Raw genomic sequence first — 21381 nt, 5'->3', positions numbered from 1 at the left:
GTGTGTGTGTATCAGTGTATATAGATATATATTATAGGAAGCAGTGTGTGTGTATCAGTGTATATAGATATATATTATAGGAAGCAGTGTGTGTGTGTATCAGTGTATATAGATATATATTATAGGAAGCAGTGTGTGTGTATCAGTGTATATAGATATATATTATAGGAAGCAGTGTGTGTATCAGTGTATATAGATATATATTATAGGAAGCAGTGTGTGTGTGTATCAGTGTATATAGATATATATTATAGGAAGCAGTGTGTGTATCAGTGTATATAGATATATATTATAGGAAGCAGTGTGTGTGTATCAGTGTATATAGATATATATTATAGGAAGCAGTGTGTGTGTATCAGTGTATATAGATATATATTATAGGAAGCAGTGTGTGTGTGTATCAGTGTATATAGATATATATTATAGGAAGCAGTGTGTGTGTGTATCAGTGTATATAGATATATATTATAGGAAGCAGTGTGTGTGTGTATCAGTGTATATAGATATATATAGAGAGAGTGTATCTATATTTGTCATTGTATCACACCCCTGGATAAACATAGCATCAAGAGATCTATTCTTGAACATATGCTTTGCAGATGCCGGTGCTTAGGAGACTACAAATCCCATGATCCCTCGGGGTTTCTCTGCGCATGCGCCTTTCCCCCTCCTGTCCGCTCCCCGTCCCCTCTCAGTCTTTTTCTCCCGCATCTTCCTCTGCTGCATCAGCACCAGCAGCACCAGAGCATCTCTGAGCATCTCTGAGCTGCAGCTCCTCCGTGTGGCCTGTGTCTCTGCTCTGCCTGTGCCTCCTGCTTCTTTTTGCCTCTCCCTACTGCTCCCCTCCTGCCCTCAGCCACTGACTAGCAGCCTCAGCCCTGGGGCAATAAGAGAGAGAGCTCCCCATCACTCCATGTACCTCTCCCCTCCTCCCTCCCCTGGACTCTGCAGCAATAGGGGGAGTCTCCTGGAGGAAAGGAGAGAGTAAGGGGAGCTGAGAGAAGAAGGACAAGAACAGGGGGCTCAGCCAGGGAAAGGCTGATAGAAAAAGGACAAGGAAAGAGGAGGAGGAGGAGGAGGGAGAAGAAGGGCAAGTTGGAGGATTGGAAGAGGAGGGCAGCGTGATTTTCCTGGAGGGTGGGGGGGAGAGGGGTCCCTGCAGAGGAGCAGCAGAAGGTGGAGGAGCTGCTGTGAGACTGAGTGAGGTGCAATTTCCACGCAGGAAGCATGAGGGATCGGACCCAGGAGCTGAGGAGCGTAAGGACACCAACATTTTTATCTTTTCTCCCCCTAAACCCATTGCCTCCCCCCCTATTCTTTCCTTTCCCTGTGGAGTGGGGGGAGGGGAGGGTTGTGTGAGTGGAGGAATGGGAAGGGTGCATTGCAGGTCTGTGTGTGACTGATTTATCACTGCCCCTGTGTGTTGTACTGGGGGCTGCTCCCCACTGCCACCGCTTCTCTCTCTTCTCTATATCTCTGTGTGTGTCTTGTGTCATTCCTTACTGTTGTGTCATTCCTTAATGTTGTGTCTCTGTGCCGCATGACACTCATTCATTCTCACTGTGTATATTGTATATTGTCACTGTGTGTGTGTTCCCTATAGATGGCTGCTGCTGCTGTGTGTGTCTCATTGTTTGTTGTAGGTGTGTGTATCTGCAGCACAGTGTGCGTCTCATGCCCATATGTGAGAGTGCTGCGTTTGTGCTGGTGTGTCAGAGCGTGGCTAGAATTTGCATGAGTGCATACGTTTCTGCAGCCGTCACTCCATTCATCCCATTCATTTGCCTGCGCTCCTGCTGCATGGACTTGTGTGTGTGATTGACTTGTGCCTAGCTCCATACTCTTACATCTATACAGTATATATCTATACACACACATATATATTTATATATCTTTACACACACATATACACATATAGATGGGATTGGTACAGTAATCGTAGGTGGGCACCAGGCTGGGGGTAAATACATGAGAATTTCAAGTGCTGCATTTGCCTCACTGTCACTTTATTGCTGCTCTTTTACCATTTACAATAAGGGGGTTTGGCTGAATCTTTTGGGGGTTCTAACGTGGGTTCCTGGGGCCCCTTACATGATAAGATTGTACTGTGTAATATTGTCTTCCAATAGAATCATGGAAAGCTAATGAGCATTTATCCCCATTATTACCCTTATCTGAGCTTTAACACATTCACTATTGGGCCTTCCAGGAGGGGGGCGGCGTCACAGCTGAGAATAAAGAATCACATCATGCACCCCCCCCATCATGTGATATTCATGTTACCCTCATGTGTGTGTATGTGCCCCCCCCCCTGTACCCATGCTGATTATTATATGCCTTGCAGTATGTTGCAGGGGGCCAGATAAGAATGATATGACCCAGAGAGGGTTCCTGGGAAGGGCCGATAATTATGTGGATATTTTTGGGACAAGGGATGCTTGTTTTAGGCTGTGCCATTGGTTAGTCCATAGAGCACCTGTAGGATTCCCAGAGCTCAGGCAGGAGATGTGTAGGGTATTTGGTTTAGGTAAGTTGGTGCTGAAGGTATGTAGCTGTTGTGAAGCCAACTCAATGGGGGATGCTGGGAGTTATAGTTCACACAGGGATGGTGCACATGGACCTTAATTCCAACCTGTAAAGCCCCTCCCTATAGTATTACAGAGGTAATTTTGAGTTCGATCTTTGCTGCCTTAGTATGAATTGCACCACAGTACCATGGGATTGGTCGTGTGCCACCCAAGTGAGGATTGTACAGAGGTACCATGGGATTGGTTCTGTGGCCCCTGAGTGTGGATTGTACAGAGGTACCATGGGATTGGTTCTGTGGCCCCTGAGTGAGGATTGTAGAGAGGTACCATGGGATTGGTTCTGTGGCCCCTGAGTGTGGATTGTAGAGAGGTACCATGGGATTGGTTCTGTGGCCCCTGAGTGAGGATTGTAGAGAGGTACCATGGGATTGGTTCTGTGGCCCCTGAGTGTGGATTGTAGAGAGGTACCATGGGATTGGTTCTGTGGCCCCTGAGTGTGGATTGTAGAGAGGTACCATGGGATTGGTTCTGTGGCCCCTGAGTGAGGATTGTAGAGAGGTACCATGGGATTGGTTCTGTGGCCCCTGAGTGTGGATTGTAGAGAGGTACCATGGGATTGGTTCTGTGGCCCCTGAGTGTGGATTGTAGAGAGGTACCATTTGATTGGTTCTGTGGCCCCTGAGTGTGGATTGTAGAGAGGTACCATTTGATTGGTTCTGTGGCCCCTGAGTGTGGATTGTAGAGAGGTACCATGGGATTGGTTCTGTGGCTCCTGAGTGTGGATTGTAGAGAGGTACCATGGGATTGGTTCTGTGGCCCCTGAGTGTGGATTGCAGAGAGCTACCATGGGATTGGTTCTGTGGCCCCTGAGTGTGGATTGCAGAGAGGTACCATGGGATTGGTTCTGTGGCCCCTGAGTGTGGATTGTAGAGAGGTACCATGGGATTGGTTCTGTGGCCCCTGAGTGTGGATTGCAGAGAGGTACCATGGGATTGGTTGTGTCCCAGCTGAGAAATGTGACGGGGGAGGGGTGGGATTGGAGGATACAGGTTCCTGTGCAGTGAGGTGTGAATGTGGCAGATAATGGGATTTGCAGAATAGAAATGGAACTGATGGAGTCGCAATGTCATTCTATATGTAAGCGTGGGAATCAGTTGTATTCACACAGACAGTGTCCCGGGTAATCTCTACTGAGCACATACTTCTACTAATACATATTACTGACCCAAGTGTCTCACTATCATTCCTACTGAGACTGTCATGAACATTCATACAGACCTGATAGCGCCAGTAACATTTATACCGACCTGAAACTGTCAGTAATCATACCGACCTGAGACTGTCAGTAACATTCATACAGACCTGAGACTGCCAGTATCATTCATATGGACCTGAGAGTGTCAGTAACATTCATATGGACCTTAGACTGTCCTTACCATTCATACGGACCTGAGAGTGTCAGTAACATTCATACAGACCTGCGACTGTCATATGGACCTGAGAGTGTCACTATTATTCATATGGACTGAGAGTATCAGTAATATTTATACAGACCTGAGACTGTCAGTAACATTTATACGGACCTGCGACTGTCAGTAACATTCATATGGACCTGCGACTGTCAGTAACATTCATACGGACCTGAGACTGTCAGTAACATTCATATAGACCTGCGACTGTCAGTAACATTCATATAGACCTCCGTCTGTCAGTAACATTTATACGGACCCGATACTTTCAGTAACATTTATACGGACCCGATACTTTCAGTAACATTTATACGGACCTGAGACTTTCAATAACATTCATACGGACCTGCAACTGTCAGTAACATTCATACGGACCTGCGACTTTCAGTAACATTCATTTGGACCTGCGACTGTCAGTAACATTCATACGGACCTGAGACTGTCAGTAACATTCATACAGACCTGAGACTGTCAGTAACATTCATACAGACCTGAGACTGTCAGTAACATTCATACAGACCTGAGAGTGTCAGTAACATTCATACAGACCTGCTGGTGGCAGTAACATTCATACAGACCTGAGACTGTCAGTAACATTCATACAGACCTGAGACTGTCAGTAACATTCATACAGACCTGAGACTGTCAGTAACATTCATACAGACCTGAGACTGTCAGTAACATTCATACAGACCTGAGACTGTAAGTAACATTCATACAGACCTGAGACTGTCAGTAACATTCATACAGACCTGAGACTGTCAGTAACATTCATACAGACCTGAGACTGTAAGTAACATTCATACAGACCTGAGACTGTCAGTAACATTCATACAGACCTGAAACTGTCAGTAACATTCATATAGACCTGAGACTGTCAGTAACATTCATACAGACCTGAGACTGTCAGTAACATTCATACGAACCTGAGACTGTCAGTAACATTCATACAGACCTGAGACTGTAAGTAACATTCATACAGACCTGAGACTGTCAGTAACATTGATACGAACCTGAGACTGTCAGTAACATTTATACGGACCTGAGACTATAAGTAACATTCATACGAACCTGAGACTGTCAGTAACATTTATACGAACCTGAGACTGTCAGTAACATTCATACGGACCTGAGACTATAAGTAACATTCATACAGACCTGAGACTGTCAGTAACATTCATACGGACCTGAGACTGTCAGTAACATTCATACGGACCTGAGACTGTAAGTAACATTCATACGGACCTGAGACTATAAGTAACATTCATATGGACCTGAGACTGTCAGTAACATTGATACGGACCTGAAACTGTCATTAACATTCATACGGACCTGAGACTGTCAGTAACATTGATACGGACCTGAAACTGTCATTAACATTCATACGGACCTGAGACTGTCAGTAACAGTCATACGGACCTGAGACTGTCAGTAACATTCATACGGACCTGAGACTGTCAGTAACATTGATACGGACCTGAAACTGTCATTAACATTCATACGGACCTGAGACTGTCAGTAACAGTCATACGGACCTGAAACTGTCATTAACATTCATACGGACCTGAGACTGTCAGTAACATTGATACAGACCTGAGACTGTCAGTAACATTCATACGGACCTGAGACTGTCAGTAACAGTCATACGGACCTGAAACTGTCATTAACATTCATACGGACCTGAAACTGTCATTAACATTCATACGGACCTGAGACTGTCAGTAACAGTCATACGGACCTGAGACTGTCAGTAACATTCATACGAACCTGAGACTGTCAGTAACATTCATATGGACCTGAAACTGTCATTAACATTCATACGGACCTGAGACTGTCAGTAACATTGATACGGACCTGAAACTGTCATTAACATTCATACGGACCTGAGACTGTCAGTAACAGTCATACGGACCTGAGACTGTCAGTAACATACATACGGACCTGAGACTGTCAGTAACATTCATACATACCTGAGACTGTCACTATTATTTGTATGGAAATTAGAGTGTCACTATCATTTGTATGGACCAGTGAGGGTTACTCAAGTTTCTAGGCAGAGTGCATGGTGCCCATGGCATAGCCATACTTATACCTGTAGCATACTCATCCAACCTAGTGGTTCCTAGCGATGAAAGTAACTGAGCCCCACTGACCATTTAGATTCCCAAACAGAACTAAAGGCTAGTAGATAAAGATATAGAGAGCCACAGTGCTGAACTGGTTCTCCTAGGGTCTACGAGAGAACCTGCCATTGTGAATTCTCACAGCAACTGGATACAAATACAGCCGTTGCAGTGGCATAACTAGATGTTAATGGGCCCCACAGCAGAATAATTTAAGGGCCCCCAACATAGCCAGAGATTGCCCTGTTTTACCAATAAATGTTGAAATTTCTGATTATTTGGGCCTCATGGGGCCCCCTGTGTCTCCTAGGCCCCCTGCAGCCGCAGGGTCTGGTTTCTCTATATTTACGCCCCTGGCCGTGGGGGGAAGACTGCACCAGCTCACTATGGCTCCTAATAGAGAAATGCCTGGGATATGAGCGCTGACACTTAGAAGTTTATGTTAAATGGTATAACCAAGAAACTGCCGCTTTGGCAAACTATTGTCTTCAGTTTCCTGTCCCCCTTCAGTGACCGACAGGAAGCCATCTTTATACAGTTGTGTCATTTACTGCGCTGTGGCATCTGTAAGAGAGATTTGTGGCAGACGGTGGCCCATTGTCTAGTGAATTGCAGGAAGGTGGAGGTTCTTATGAAGGAGGTGGAAATTTAGCAAAGGTTCCGTTTGTGTCAGTTGGGAATCCAACCCAAGGGGGTATATTTATCAAAGAGTGAAGTTAGAGATCACCACAGTCCTCTAGAGTGAAATTCCTCCACTCTCTATCCATTTATATGGGATTTTTCAATAGTTGAAAGTGAAAGTTCATCCTTGGATAAATACGCCTTTCAAAATCCCCTAGAAATAAATGGCAAGTGGCAGAATTTCACTCTAGTGGACTGTGGCGATCTTTAACTTCACTCTTTGGTAAATATACTCCATAGTTTCTATAGTTTATACACTACTAAGATAACAAAGGAAAATAGAAGTGGCTTTCTGTGCCTTTTGCAGCCATAACTCCAGGGTCACAATGTCAGCTTTGCTAAGGATGCTGGGATTTGTATTTCTCATTGAACAAACAGTCCGACATGCCCTTTCTTCTATAGACCTACCTAAAGGGGATTGTGCATGTGCTGACCATTGGTAGATATCATATGACATCTAATGAATATTTCATGCACATTAGTAGCATACGGGTGCCTTTATGACAAGTACTGTACAACATGGGTGTGTCCTGCATAGGGAGGCGGAGCTTTCTGTACATGGCTTGAGGCACGTGGCGCTTGTAATGATTGGCAGTCAGCTGTGACAGATAGCATATGCATTTGCCAATTGGTTAACCTTATAAGTGCCAGTTTGCCTTTCAGGGGGATAGAGATGGGATTTATTGAGCTCTTACAAGATTTAATGAGTGTTGGTGCTGAAGGCAGGCTGCTATCAGTAAGACTTGGCTTATACAGCCTGCCCGACCCTTAGTGTCTGGAGCTGTCATGGAGGCGCCGATAACCAGAAATACATGTATACCTGGCATTACTGTTATTAAAATACATTTAATTAGGTATAATCAGTGATGGGAAAATAATAATTATTAGACATAATCAGTGCAGGAGCCGCCATATTTTGCTGGAAATGTATTGCATATGAGATAAGGGTAAATAGGTTAATAAGGGGTTGGATGGTGTTTAGCAAGTGAGGGAATACAGGGATATGGGAGAGAGCTCATAGTACAAGTTGATCCAGGGACTGGTCCCATTGCATCTTGGAGTCAGGAAGGAATTTTCCCCCCTCTGAGGCAAATTGGAGAGGGTCCTGAGGGTTTTTCGCCTTCCTCTGGATCAACTGGCAGTTAGGCAGGTTATATATAGACTTAAAAGGTTGAACTTGATAGACATGTGTCTTTTTTCAACCTTAATTACTATGTTATTTCTATAAAGGCTGTGTATAAAGGGCAAACACTTCCGCCCTAGAATCGGATAGCAAAAGTGACAGTCAGCATTACCCAAGTGCCACTGAGTCTGAGCCCATAATGGACTGGAGCATGAGCCGTCCCCACATTCTCTCCCGTATAACCCGGTATAGATCTCGTGTATTAATGATGAGATACGCATTACAGGCCTACATAAGCAAGTCATGTTCCCGTGGTGCCTCTTTCACCCATTCTGCCCCATCGCTAGGGATTAAAGGGCTGTTAAAATAAAAATACCAGTTGATCTGGTTGGGGGGAGCAATGTATTTTTGTATAATTTTTTAGATAATTTATTGTTAAAGCCTAATGGATTTTGATAACATTTGAATAATCTCTGTGTTGTATTCTAGGACATTGATTGACCTTGCCCTTATCCATTATGGCTGCTGTGTCAGGAGGATGTTTTATCGGTTTGATTTGGCTCATGATTTATCCGCCTTTTATGAGTGCACTCTCATTAAAATGAGAGTGCACTAATAAAAGGCACTTGGTTGGAATTAGGGATGCAACGAATCCAGGATTCAGTTCGGAATTCGGCCAGGATTTGGCCTTTTTCGGCAGGATACGGATTCGGACGAATCCTTCGGTATTCAGCCGAATCTTTCGCGAATGATTTGGAATTTCTGCCAAATCCAAAATAGTGGATTCGGTGCATCCCTAGTTGGAACACATTGAGGTTGAATAGCACACACTCAGTTACTCTGAGACAAAGGGGGTATGTGGCTCCAGGATCCCCCTCTTCCTCTCAGTATATGCCATTGCTGATCCAAAAATATCAGGTTACCCTCACTGTACCATTAGCATTCGGTCAACTCTGGATGAAGTCATTGACAGAAGCCAATCACATCATTTGTGATGCAGCACAAAAAGGCCGCAACATTGACTAGGATTTCAGCCATCTAAGGTTCAATATCTGTGCTTCAGCTGCTTTATGTTAATGTATTTCTGTATTACAACATGGAAAGATCATTCTTTATCCCACCTAATATTAGCCCATGGGATGGAGTCATTGGTAAAAGATATCAATAGTCAAGCCTCCGTCTAACTTTCAGTTGTTTAGTTCTTTGAGGTTAATTGGCTACTGCTGGCAATAGACTGGTTTTCTTTGGAATAATAGATCAGGGCAGCTAAAATTATTCTCTTCTTGAGCCTACTGATCCAGTCTTCTACTCCAGTCCCAATCACAATTCCAACTATTGGTATACTCCAACTAGTAATGTCTAGACTAACCAGAGGACACATGGAATTGAGAGCTCTTAGATGGTTGGATTTCTACCATTGCCTATGTGATAAAATAGCTTATTATATAGCATTATGCTTAAAGGTTTCTTAATACCCCCTGCCACATCGCTTCAACAAATGGTATGCAACTGATAACCTTTGCCCTATCTGTTTAAAGGAGAACCAAAACCTTATAAAACCCTCATAAAACTCCTACTCCAGTACCCTACATAGATCCCCGCCCTGCTCCCCCGCAGCCTAGGTGTTACCAGCCATAATTGCCCCTAAGTCTTTACTTACCCCTTGTTGCAGATTCGGTGCAGTGAAGCTCACGGGCGCCATCTTCCGGCTCTTCTTTCTTCTTTGGGTCTTCTTCTTTCACTTTGGCAATTTCCGTGACTTTCAGTGCATGCGCAGTTGTTAAAAAATTGCAGACTGCTCCTACTGCGCATGCACCGTTACAGCACTTACTTTCTGGAGAAGACCAAAGAGAAGAAGATGGTGCCCGTGAGCTCTACTGTGCTGAATCTGCAGGGAGGGGTAAGTACAGACTTAGGGGCAATTACGGATGGTAACACCTAGGCTTAGGGGGGAGCAGAGAGGGGGGGTCTGTGTAGGGTAGGGGTTTTTATAATTAACGGTTTTGTTCTTGTATAATGTATAATGTATATAAAGTATAGCCAGCACCCATTCTTTGGTATTTGACCCCATTGTGAGGTAAACAATACCAGGCCCTCCTATAACACAATACACATTGTTGTTCCCAACAGTTGTGCACTGCCTGGATTCTATACGTAGACTAAACTGGGCATGTTCACCAAATGGCACCCCATTGGTCAAGCAGTCTTGACTGTGATTGGCACTATCACAATTCAGGGCTGGACTGGTACCTATAATGGTCCACCTAGAATGTAATGTAATTGGCATCTCTGGAAGTTGCCTTTGTGGTTGGCAGATAGAATCAAACCCTGTTCTGCATTTATGACAGGGGCTGTTCCCTTTCTGGCTTACAAAGCTGGCTACCGAGAATTCTAAATGGTTAGTCTTTTTATATAAATGGAAGATCAGAGAGACTGCCAGGCTGTAACCATCACAGCTCTACCCACATGTTCCAGTGACCAGCAATAGCAGTACCCAACCCTGGCATCATTTGCATGGAAATACCGCTAAGGCTGGCTACCATCTAGATTCTGGGAAACTTGTAAAAATTGATGCACAATAAAGAGCCTCATTCCCTAAAAGAGTTGTGTGTGTGTGAGTCCCACCCTATGCCCATATCCTCTCACGGCTTAGAGAAGTCATCTCATAATTGTCTTGAATGGCTCAGTGGAACCCTTTAGAATTTTCAGCAGAGGGTATGTTAGATGAATAGAAACATTGGAAAAACAGAATATTCATTGGCATCGGTTTGAAGCTATATCTAGAGCCTACTGACCTACAACTTTCACTCAGGCCATAGCCTTTGACGTTCTTGATAAGGAATAAGTTAAGATGGAAATTTATTATATAAAAATGTTTGCCCACCCACACAGCCAAATTGGGCTGGTGATTTAGTTTGGCTTCTACAGGTAAGCTTTGGTTGACAACATCAATGCGCAGATGGTTCCACCGCCAATGGGATTTTCAAACCTGCCTAATAGATATCAGATTTTGGCAGGTCTTCCTCAGAACCCTATACACAGGCAAATAAAATGAGGGGAGGGGCCAAGTCTATCAGCCAATGTATGACCAGTTTTAAGCAAGTCATATAATCTTGCCTTTTTCATTAGACATGTTGATGGACATTGCCTAATATAAGGTATTTGTCAAGCCTGTAGCTGTAAGACAAATTATTTTATATCCAAACCCCTATCCCCCTTAGTTGGTGGGAGCAAACACATAGGATTGTTCCTTTATAATATATAAGTCATATAAAAGCCATTGCTTTGGATTTCAGAGGATGTTGGCAGCTGGCAGTTGGTGTCGGCAAGAGAGTTTAGTTGATATCACAGTTTAGAATAATGATGCTATAATATTTTGTCTATGATGTCACAGAGTTGAATACTGTGGAGTTGAACCAATGGAAGGAAGCTAGACAAGACTAACTGCAAACTGCCTTGGAATATTACTTATTACATCTTGCTAAAAGGGAAAGTAAAAATATCCTTTTAATATTGAGAGATCATGTCTGCAGCAAAGAAGAGACCAGAGATGCTTCCATAATGTTGCAACAAATGTAGTTGGGTTGGTTTGGGGAGTTCGTCTTTGTTTCTTGTGTCACATGTAGGTGACAAATATGGTGGTGCCATAGAAACCTCTCTTGGGGTTAAATGTGATAGATATTGACAAAGCAGCTGCTGCTCTTTAGGCACCACAGTGACTGCTTCATATAAAGTCATGAGAGCTTGACCTCTTCTTGAGCAGTGTCAGGCTTATTTATAGTATGCAGTAGCTTTACTCTGAGCTCTAGATAGAACATGTCCCATCAATATAGCCAATGCATGCAGCATCATGAAACCATCCAGAAATAAAAGGGGTTAATCGTGATGACAGGTCACATGGGTGCCCGAGTGTTTGCAATGCACATAGTGTAGCTCCATTGATTATTGATTGGCTGTGGTCTATGCTGATCAGAATATGAAATCGACCAGCTGTCGTGGCGGAAGACAGTAGCTTGGATATTGATCAGCACTTGGTGTGGGGGGTTCTAGTTATTAACATTGCATTATTCAAGGCTTTAGTGGCTTCTCAACCTCTTGCTATTGATTAAAAAAAAAATTGGGTGGGGCGCGTAGGTTCTGCTTTTGATGGGATTACAAAGAGGAGCCATAAAGTGGCTGGGAGGGAACCAGTTCCCTCTTCTTACAAGTAACAATGCTTAACCTTGTCATCTCCCTTAACAACCAGGTCCTTCCAAAATGTCCTTTTTCCACCCACCTAGTACTGATATTATACTATCCCTCTCCTCTTCATAGACATTTCCACCCTCCTTCCTTCTATTTTTTCACTTCCATACTTCCTTCCTTTATTCCCTACTCCTTTCCTTGTTCCCATTCATGCTTCTTCTCCACCTTCGACCTCAAATAGATCCTTTTCTCTATACCCATTAATTCCTTCTTCCAATAAAACCATTCTCATTCTCTCAATTCCCCTCCCCAGTTTTAATTATTTATAAACATTTACTATGCTTCTTCAGTTGCTTGATTTCTTTCATCCTTTCATTCTACATCGTCATCTACTTTCACCTATTTATTCTCTATGCTATTCTACCTTCTTAACTTCTATCATATGTTTCCTTCAGCGCTACCTTGCCAATACTTCATTTCATCTCTCCTGTCCTCTACCCCTTCATCAGCTCTTCTTTTATTCTCAGTGTTTTTAATTCATTCTCTTCATCATCTTCCTTACATCCTATCTTCCTTTATCATTTTCTACCTCCTTATATCCTTTCTTCTTTTCCTCTCCCTGCCATCCTTGCTTCAATCCTACCTCTCTTTTCCACTCGCTCCCCCTCTTCCCTTTCTGCTACTCTCCATGATTTGTATACTGTCTTCATCACCAGCTTTGATAACTTGCTCCCTTCCACCCTCTATGCTCCTATCTCCTTTGCTCGTCTACGCCCTTCTCTCAGTCTTCCACCATATTCCCAGCTCTTCCCATCTATTGTGCCTCCTGCAATTCTATTCTGCTTCCTTAATTTATCTCTCCTTCCTCCTTTTATGTTTCCTAGTTTAAGTTTAATAGGCCTGATTTCCAATACAATTACAGTTTGATGCATTAATTGCCATTGTTTCTCAGAAGCAACTGCTTTAACTGAGCATGCTCCCTGACTCCAAGCTTTCCAGCAACTTATATCATATTGTAAGAGTATAGGTAGCCAGGCTGTGCTCCTTGACCTGAAGTTTTCCAGCAACTATTGACTCATATTATAACTCTTTGTCTGTAATACCCTATAATAACACTTAAGTCAAATGCCAACAACTAATGCATCAAATTGTGATCGTATAGGTGGCCAGGCTTACTAAACATGCTCCCTGGCTTTCCAGCAACTAATCTAATCTATCAAACTAATCTATCAAACTGTAACAGCCGATCTGTAAATGATTATAATAAATCTTAGGAGAAATGCCAGCAATTAATCTGTCAAATTCAAAGAGTTTAGTCAGTGATCAGGCTGACTCAGCTGCTACTGGGAAACAGGAGAAATTGGAAAAAATGATTTGCGGTGTTCTGATTGAAGGCAATACATTTTCTTCACCTTTATTTTTTTCATTTCTAATTTTTGTTCCCCCTTTCTGTTCCATTTTCTTTTCCTCATCCAGTTTTCAAAAACAGTGTTCCCTTTCCATGCTACCCTTCACAGCACCCCTATCACTTGCCAAGAGTTCTAATTTCTAATACATGTGATTAATTCAGCGCAAGATCAGCCTCATTATATTACCACCCTCTTGGAATGCGTTATCAGGCAGGGGGTATACCTATGAGCCTACCACGAGCAAATCAAGTTTGTGGAAGCCTAAAATATGAATTTGATATTAATAATTTAATTTAAGAAAGGGATAGAAGGGTCTGCTGGGACTTGAAATAAGGTCATCTGAATAATCAGGTAGATTTCTTATACTTCACATGATCTGGTTCAGCTACAGGAGGTGGGTTGCCAGGGATTGGCTATTATAGTAATACTGCAGGACAGGTGCATGCTGGGATTTGTAGCTTGATTGCTTTTGAAGTGCTGCAGGTATGCAAATGCTACTCCAGCCTGTTAGCTCTGCAATAAGGCATTCAACTACAATCTGTGGCCCTGAGCTTGTGACTACCATTAGGATTCTGTTGTAGTTGAGCTCCAGCTGATGATGAATTAGCAGCCTCCCTCCCATACAGTGTTCCAGCACTAGCTGTCAGCTGAAGATCAGCCTTGTTGAGACGTATTGCATGCTGGCGCTTGCTGCAGTGCCGTAACAGAATGCAGATAGATGGGCACAAGGATAGGGTAGAGAAAAGCAAAGCAGAGGATGATGATGGCTGTGAATGATTCAGCGGCAGAAAGGCTTATCCATCTGTCCTCAGATTCATTGGGCATTCACTATGCAATTGGTCATGGTGCTGTGCATGTAACCGCAATCTCTTTTCATTTTAATGGCTCTTTGTTCTGCTGCCTGGGAGTTTTGTGCAGAAGCAGGTGGGTTGAGATTAGCAAGAGCGGTGCTCCATTCCCAGGAGATCTCCCAGTGTCTCTTTACTGTGGGACAGCAAGATCCATGGATGTAATGTAAGGAGATCTACTAATGGCGCATTATTAGGGACAGGAATCAGTCAAGGGGTGGCATTTTCGCAGCCGCCATATTTTGACTCCCATAATTTTACACCTGTGATGTGCACGTCACCCAGCATTAGGCTTTCCAATGTATATTGATGCACAAGTTATTACTGTTTATCCACCCAGTTCTGCATTTGATTTATAAGCCTTCTGTATTTCCTTATTGCCAAAATGAAAATTTAATATACACTTCATCATACTAAAATAAGAAACTTTCTATATACAATCAATTAAATATTCTGTACTGTTTCCGAAATAATCAAGTTTATCTTCACTATTCCTCTCTCAGCATCTGTTTCTCCTCATTCTGTCTTCATGCAGCAGTTGGGTGTCAGATATTCATTGACAGTTAGATCCAATATATCTTATAGGGGGGCTCATTTTGCCTAGAAGATGTATTAGAGGTCACTCTATTAAAATCACCAGACATCATGTCTCTCTACATGCAGGATTTGTGCAAAAGGCAGTTATTTTGTTACATTTCGTTTGTACTGGAATCAGTTATTTGAGTGAGCTCTAATACAACTGCTAGGAAAGGAAACCCCCCTATAAGATTTATTGGATCTAACTGTCAGTAAATATCTGACACCCAACTGCTGCATGAAGAGAGAATGAAGAGAAACAGATGCTGAGAGAGAAATAGTGAACATAAACTCAATTATTTCAGAAACAATGCAGAATATTTAATTGATTGTATTTACAGAGTTTCTTTCAGTATGATGAAGCTTATATTACATTTTCATAGAGAGAGAGAGAGAGAGAGAGAGAGAGAGAGAGAGAGAGAGAGAGAGAGAGAGAGAGAGATATTGGGCCCCGTTGCAAACTATTTTATCAGGCACCCGAAATGTCTAGAGGTGGACCTGTATTGACCAATATGTATTCAAATTGTATATGAATTAGGGCCTCATGGGGCCCCTATACCTAATAGCCGATGGGTCTGCTTCCTCTGTAGTTAAACACCTTTAAATATATATATATGACTTCATCCTAGCTGATGATGTCACTGCGGGTATGTAAGCGATGCCTGCTCATAGTGTATAACAAGGCCAAACCAGATATACAGTATATGCCCCAACATCTGCCTTCTGGGTCTAGCAGTGATTCCTGTGCCGTTGTGTTGGACAGAGCTCCATGTAACACAATCGTCACACATCATGCATGTAATTACAGACAGAACTCTCCGTTAATGTAGAAAGGAGGCTGTGGAGGTGAATGAAATATTAAACATGTCCGGATGTGCCTAGCAAATGAGGAGGGTCACAGGACTAGAAGCCATCATAGAATTGCATCTTGCCCCAATCTCTGCGATTATAGTTCCTAGCATGCTGGTGATGTCACTAGCTCCAATGACATCACACCCTTTCTAATATATATATATCAGGGCGGGGCTAAGATGGCAGAAAAGGGGCTAGCAGTGCAGAAGGAGCTAAATAATTTATTGGGTTCTGAGATTGTTCTAGTTCCAATTACATTAAGCCCTTGGCTCTGGTGCTTTAGTCATACTCGGTGGTGATATATATTACGACAGACGCACTTTTCCGTTTCACTAGCCGGCAAGCTCTTGGCACCGTGTGGCATTATGAATCAAAATGGGAATTTCAGCAAAAGCTCTCAGGATTTTAACACATGAGCGACCACGTTAATATTTGCTGTACAAGCCTGTGAGCCGAGGTTTATCAGTGGATATTCCACATGGGGAGGGGTGATTTCTTCATTTGGCAAGGTCATGCTGTGTCCTTCTGTCGTCAGCCTGGGTCACAACTTAACCACAAATAGGTTCTTTTTCTCATACATTCTGCAGCATGAAACATAACCACATTAGCCTGGAGCAGTCGTATTAGTCAGGTCAAATAACTGTAGAGCACAAAACCCAGAGCAGCATTAAATATATAGTGAATAAAGTACCCCCTCTTGTAAATTATATTCTCATATTTTGCGAACTGGGGGTACTTTATTTATTATAATACACAAGTTTCAGTGAGTCATGTGAAAGAAATGACATCAGAACTCACCGTTTATAACTGATGACATCAGAACTCACCGTTTATAAGGATATAATTTACAGGATATTCATGGCTTTTGTGTATTATATATTTTTGTTACTCTTTAACCCGTCCTTTAATTACTCAAGCCTTTAAACAATATATCTGATGCTAAAGTTAGTGAGTAGCGGTGGACATGGGCCCAGTGGGGCCCAGTACTTTCAATTTAAAGGGATTCTGTCATGATTTTTATGGTGTAGTTTTTATTTCTAAATGACACTGTTTACACTGCAAATATTTCTCTCTCCAATACAAAATTTCATTCATAACCCAACAAGTGTATTATTTTTAGTTGTTATAGTGTGTAGGTGCATCTCAGGTCATTTTGCCTGGTCATGTGATTTCAGAAAGAGCCAGTACTTTAGGATGGAACTGCTTTCTGGTAGGCTGTTGTTTCTCCTACTCAGTGTAACTGAATGTGTCTCAGTGGGACCTGGATTTTACTATTGAGTGTTGTTCTACCGGGCAGCTGTTATCTGGTTACCTTCCCACTGTTCAGCTGATGGGCTCCTGGGGGAAGGGAGAGAGGGGGTGATATCACTCCAACTTGCAGTACAGCAGTAAAGAGTGACTGAAGTTTATATGAACACAAGTCACATGACTGGGGGCATCTGGCAAACTGACACTATGTCTAGCCCATGTCAAGTGCAGGCTTATACAGATAAGAGGATATTGTCATTGAAGGTTGTAGTTATCAATCTACATGTGGCTGTAGTTAGTGGTGTAGAGCAGGTCAAGTCAGGTTTCAAATAGTCGATTACATGTCCAGAGAGTCCTGATCACACCCATCCCCCATATCTTATCAAATTAGTTGTGTGCCCCCCTTGTTTCATAGGTTAAGTCAAGTCCAGGAATAACATTCTTCCAAAAGTGGTAGGTCAAAGGGTGGTTTGACTTTTACCATAATATCCCTATAATGTCTTGATAGGAGTTTTGCTGGGGGTGGGGAGTAGAGTGTGTCCTCCTCGTGCCAGATTTTTATTCAGTTCTCCCTGAATGAGCCCTAATGGGGTGTTCTTTCACACTTCTGTCCATGGTCTTTGTAAACAACTTGTATCTGCTCACACCTTGTTGCTGCTCCTATTAGAGTTGACATTTAGTATTTCAGTTGGGGCAGAGTTGGCTACAGGTTAGTTCTGTTCTTTAAAGTTGGTAACACTGAAGGCAAATCACAATAGGCATTCACACCCTACTGAAAAGGGCTAAGTATTTTAGTCTGACATGTTCTATATCTTATCTACAGATATTGCTAAGGATGACCTAAATCCAACATCTGAATCAATAAAAGTCAGTCCTATGGATCATGACATTTCACCGAATTTGCATGGGTCATTTGGGCTTCAAGACACTACAGTCCTGAACTGCAGCCTCCTTATATAGTAGTGTCTCACTCCCTTTCATTCCTATCTGTACCCCAACTGTACAGTGTATGGTTTGGCCTCCTAATCATAGACACCTCTTAAGGGTTGCTTGGATGTAAGTGCACCTCTTGAAGATTGTGCCTTTCCCTAGATATCAACTGGTTCCATAATCTGTTTTACCAAAGCCTGTCTTTCAGTCAGGTCTGATAATCCTATTATGAATAAATTGGGTCTGGTGCAGTTTGGCTGCACCCGTTTTATCTCTTCTTCGTGTAGAAGCCAAAGTCACTTCAAGCAGACTTGTTGCTATGCACCATTGAAATAAAGAGCCATGAGTCAAGTTGGCTGAATCTGACCTCTGCTCCTTTGAGATGGGTCCATAGTTGCAAATGAAACAGATGTGGTTATTGGTAGGGATGCACCAAATTCCACTATTTGGGATTACGCCAAATCCCCAAATCCTTCATGAAACATTCGGCCAAATTCCAATCTGACTCCTAATTTGTATATGCAAATTAGGGGTGGCAAAGGAAAATATGGGATTTTTTTTTTACTTCCTTGTTTTGTGACGAAAAGTCATGCGATTTGCCTTTCTGCCCCTAATTTGCGTATGCAGGTTCGGCCAGGCACAAGGATTCGTCCGAATCCAGGATTCAGTGCATCCCTAGTTTTTGGTAACTGTAGACATAACCCGGTGCAGTGGAATTAGTGTAGGAATTATTGTGGGAGACCAATGTCAATGTAAATGAAGTCCAGGTTAAAAAATAGCAGTGTGTTTTATGGATCACTGTTGGCTTTTTTGCCGTATTAGTTTTTTTATATGAAAGCTATTTTAGGATTGGCCTCTGTGTCTAATGTGTTATTATGTCATTACCAGGTCATATTGTAGCTCCCACCCTTTCCAGCTATAGTCAGGTGATCTCACTGGTGGCCAACAAAAGGGCAACCAAGTTTGGGACTTTTAAAGGAGAAAGAAAGCTAGCAAAGCAGTTTATTGCCAATAGATGAGCCACCGTAGTGCAAGCTATAACACTATTTATTCTGCAGAATGCTTTACCATACCTGAGTAAATAGCTCTAGAAGCTCTCTCTGTTTTTTTTAGGATAGCAGCTGCCATATTAGCTTGATGTGACATCACTTCCTGCCAGAGTCTCTCCCTGCTCACTCATAGCTCTGGGCTCAGATTACAGCAGGGAAGGAGAGAGGAGCAAACTGAGCATGCTCAAGCCCTAGCCCTGGAGGTTTAAGCTGAAAACAGTTAGTCTGATACAGAAGCCCATGAGTACACAATAGAAGGAAAGAAATGTGCTGTTTCTTTTGACAGAGGACGCAGAGGAGCATTACTTTGAGGGTTTACTGGTGTATTTATATAGACCTTTCTGATAAAACTTACTTAATTTTAGCCTTTCCTTCTCCTTAAAGCTTGAAAGCAGCAAGTAAGTTGCAGGTAAAACTATAAAATGTATTTTAGAAAATGTTTAAAAGGCCTTTGGAATGACATGTGTATGGGTCTTATTTGATGCAAACAGTAGAAAGTTTTGGGTAAATGTTCCCCTGAAACAGAAAGACATTGACATTTATTTGCCAATTGCATCTTGATTGTTTGATGGAAATTGGCCGAACCTGTATAACTGTTGCCGCCAGTATAGGTTTAAAGTCATAGCTTATTCTCTGAGTGTTGAGCACCATCCAGTTGTCTGCTTCCTAGCATAGTGTCGTGTCTAAATGACATTGTGGATAATAGCGAGAGGAGACCGTGCCCTCTGTGATTCATGTTTAATGGGATTAATAAGGTGTCAGTGAGTCATGGGTATCGGCGTGAGTGAAGCCATTGATGATAGGAATGAATCGGACTGATTCTGCACATACACAGATATTATCATGGCGGGGGCTCCTGCAGTGAAAGCGGACGTTGCCTTTGTTCCACCCCCCGTGATTGCCTCCTGCCTACCCTTCTGATTATAGCTTACACCAGCGACGCATATTAAATGCCTAGTTACTGTACTCTCCCACTTCTAGAATGGCTCATAAAGACCCCCCTCCTGCCCTCTGAAGAGAGTTTCCATTAGATCTGAACGTCGCTCGTCCTGTGTCGTCAAACTGAACTGAAACGCCCCTTATTTTCACTCTTGACAGTTTACCCTTAGGGGCCTATTTATTATTTGGTGTAAAAAAAAATAAGTTCTAATTCTCTGCGCATCACCAGGCATCATGGGAAAATATGGTGTAGCTTTTTACATCATTATTACTTACTTACTTGCTGCTTTAATTTTCTCCACTGGTTTTAATGGATTACTTGAGGTCTGATGCAGCGTAAAATAATGGCATCAAATCCGGCCTTCGGACAGTAACTCTGTTTTTTTCAGCTATATTTATTTTCACAGCATAATAAAGAGGCCCCAATGGCTCATATTCTAATTGTTGTAATCCAATATTGCCAAGTTTAAAGGATAACTAAACCTTTAAAATAATTGAATGTAAAATTGATGAGGGGGCTATTCTAAGCACTTTTGTCATTTACATTTATTATTTATTTATTTTTATTCCAAGATATTAAGGGATACATGTGCTGTTAATATGAATGAATTTTGTTACAACAGCGCCACCTGCTGGTCAGTTTCCCACCAGTCTGACCACCAAGTAGTCAAGGAAGTTGTCAGGAGAAAGAAAGAGGCTGCTCTGATGTTCTTCTGCTTAGGAAAGATTTGAGAGAGGTTTCTAATTTTATTCCTAAGCAGAAGAACATCAGAGCAGCCTCTTTCTTTCTCCTGACAACTTCCTTGACTACTTGCTGGTCAGACTGGTGGGAAACTGACCAGCAGGTGGCGCTGTTGTAACAAAATTCATTCATATTAACAGCACATGTATCCCTTAATATCTTGGAATACAAAATAAATAAATAATGAATGTAAATGACAAAATTCTTTACATTCAATTATTTTAAAGGTTAAAAGGCCAAGCAAAGTAAAGTTAACAAATTGAAGATCCTTAATTGAATAATCATGTCAAAGCCTTACACGTTTCATGTCCATCTGCCACTTAATCATAGGCTTAGATGTGTACAAAAACAATACATTTAAGCCTATGAATAAGTGTCAGATGGACAAGAAACATGTAAGGCTTTGACATGATTATTCAATAAAGGATCTTCAATTTTTACACCATACAGCACAAGACAGGCGGCACAGACGAAGCTTCCTCAGTAGCAGAAGAAGAGTAAGCTTTCTTCAAAGAAGTCCTGGCTCACAATTGGTCAAGTAGCATAGGCTGCATCAGAATTCTGACGTCAGGGGTGGCCTTGGACTTCTTGATAATATATTGCTGATGTACAGCAGAAGTGGGAGTTGTAATTCTGCGACAGCCCATGGGTAACAATTTGACACATCCCTATTTCAAGT

General features: G+C 42.4%; 1 protein-coding gene across 1 annotated transcript in view; it reads left to right on the top strand.

Annotated features, from left to right (window-relative positions):
- The first annotated feature begins 665 nt into the window (after positions 1-665).
- Positions 666-21381, top strand: part of stx1b.L (syntaxin 1B L homeolog) — a 32589-nt gene continuing 11873 nt past the window's right edge. The window contains exon 1 of the mRNA XM_018242096.2: positions 666-1257. Within this exon, the coding sequence (XP_018097585.1) occupies positions 1228-1257 (30 nt within the window). The 5' untranslated portion in view covers positions 666-1227. The remainder of the gene's footprint in view (positions 1258-21381) is intronic.

Source organism: Xenopus laevis, chromosome 9_10S (assembly GCF_017654675.1).
Source record: "Xenopus laevis strain J_2021 chromosome 9_10S, Xenopus_laevis_v10.1, whole genome shotgun sequence".
NCBI classification, from domain to species: Eukaryota; Metazoa; Chordata; class Amphibia; order Anura; family Pipidae; genus Xenopus; species Xenopus laevis.
This window is presented reverse-complemented; position numbering and strand designations above follow the sequence as displayed.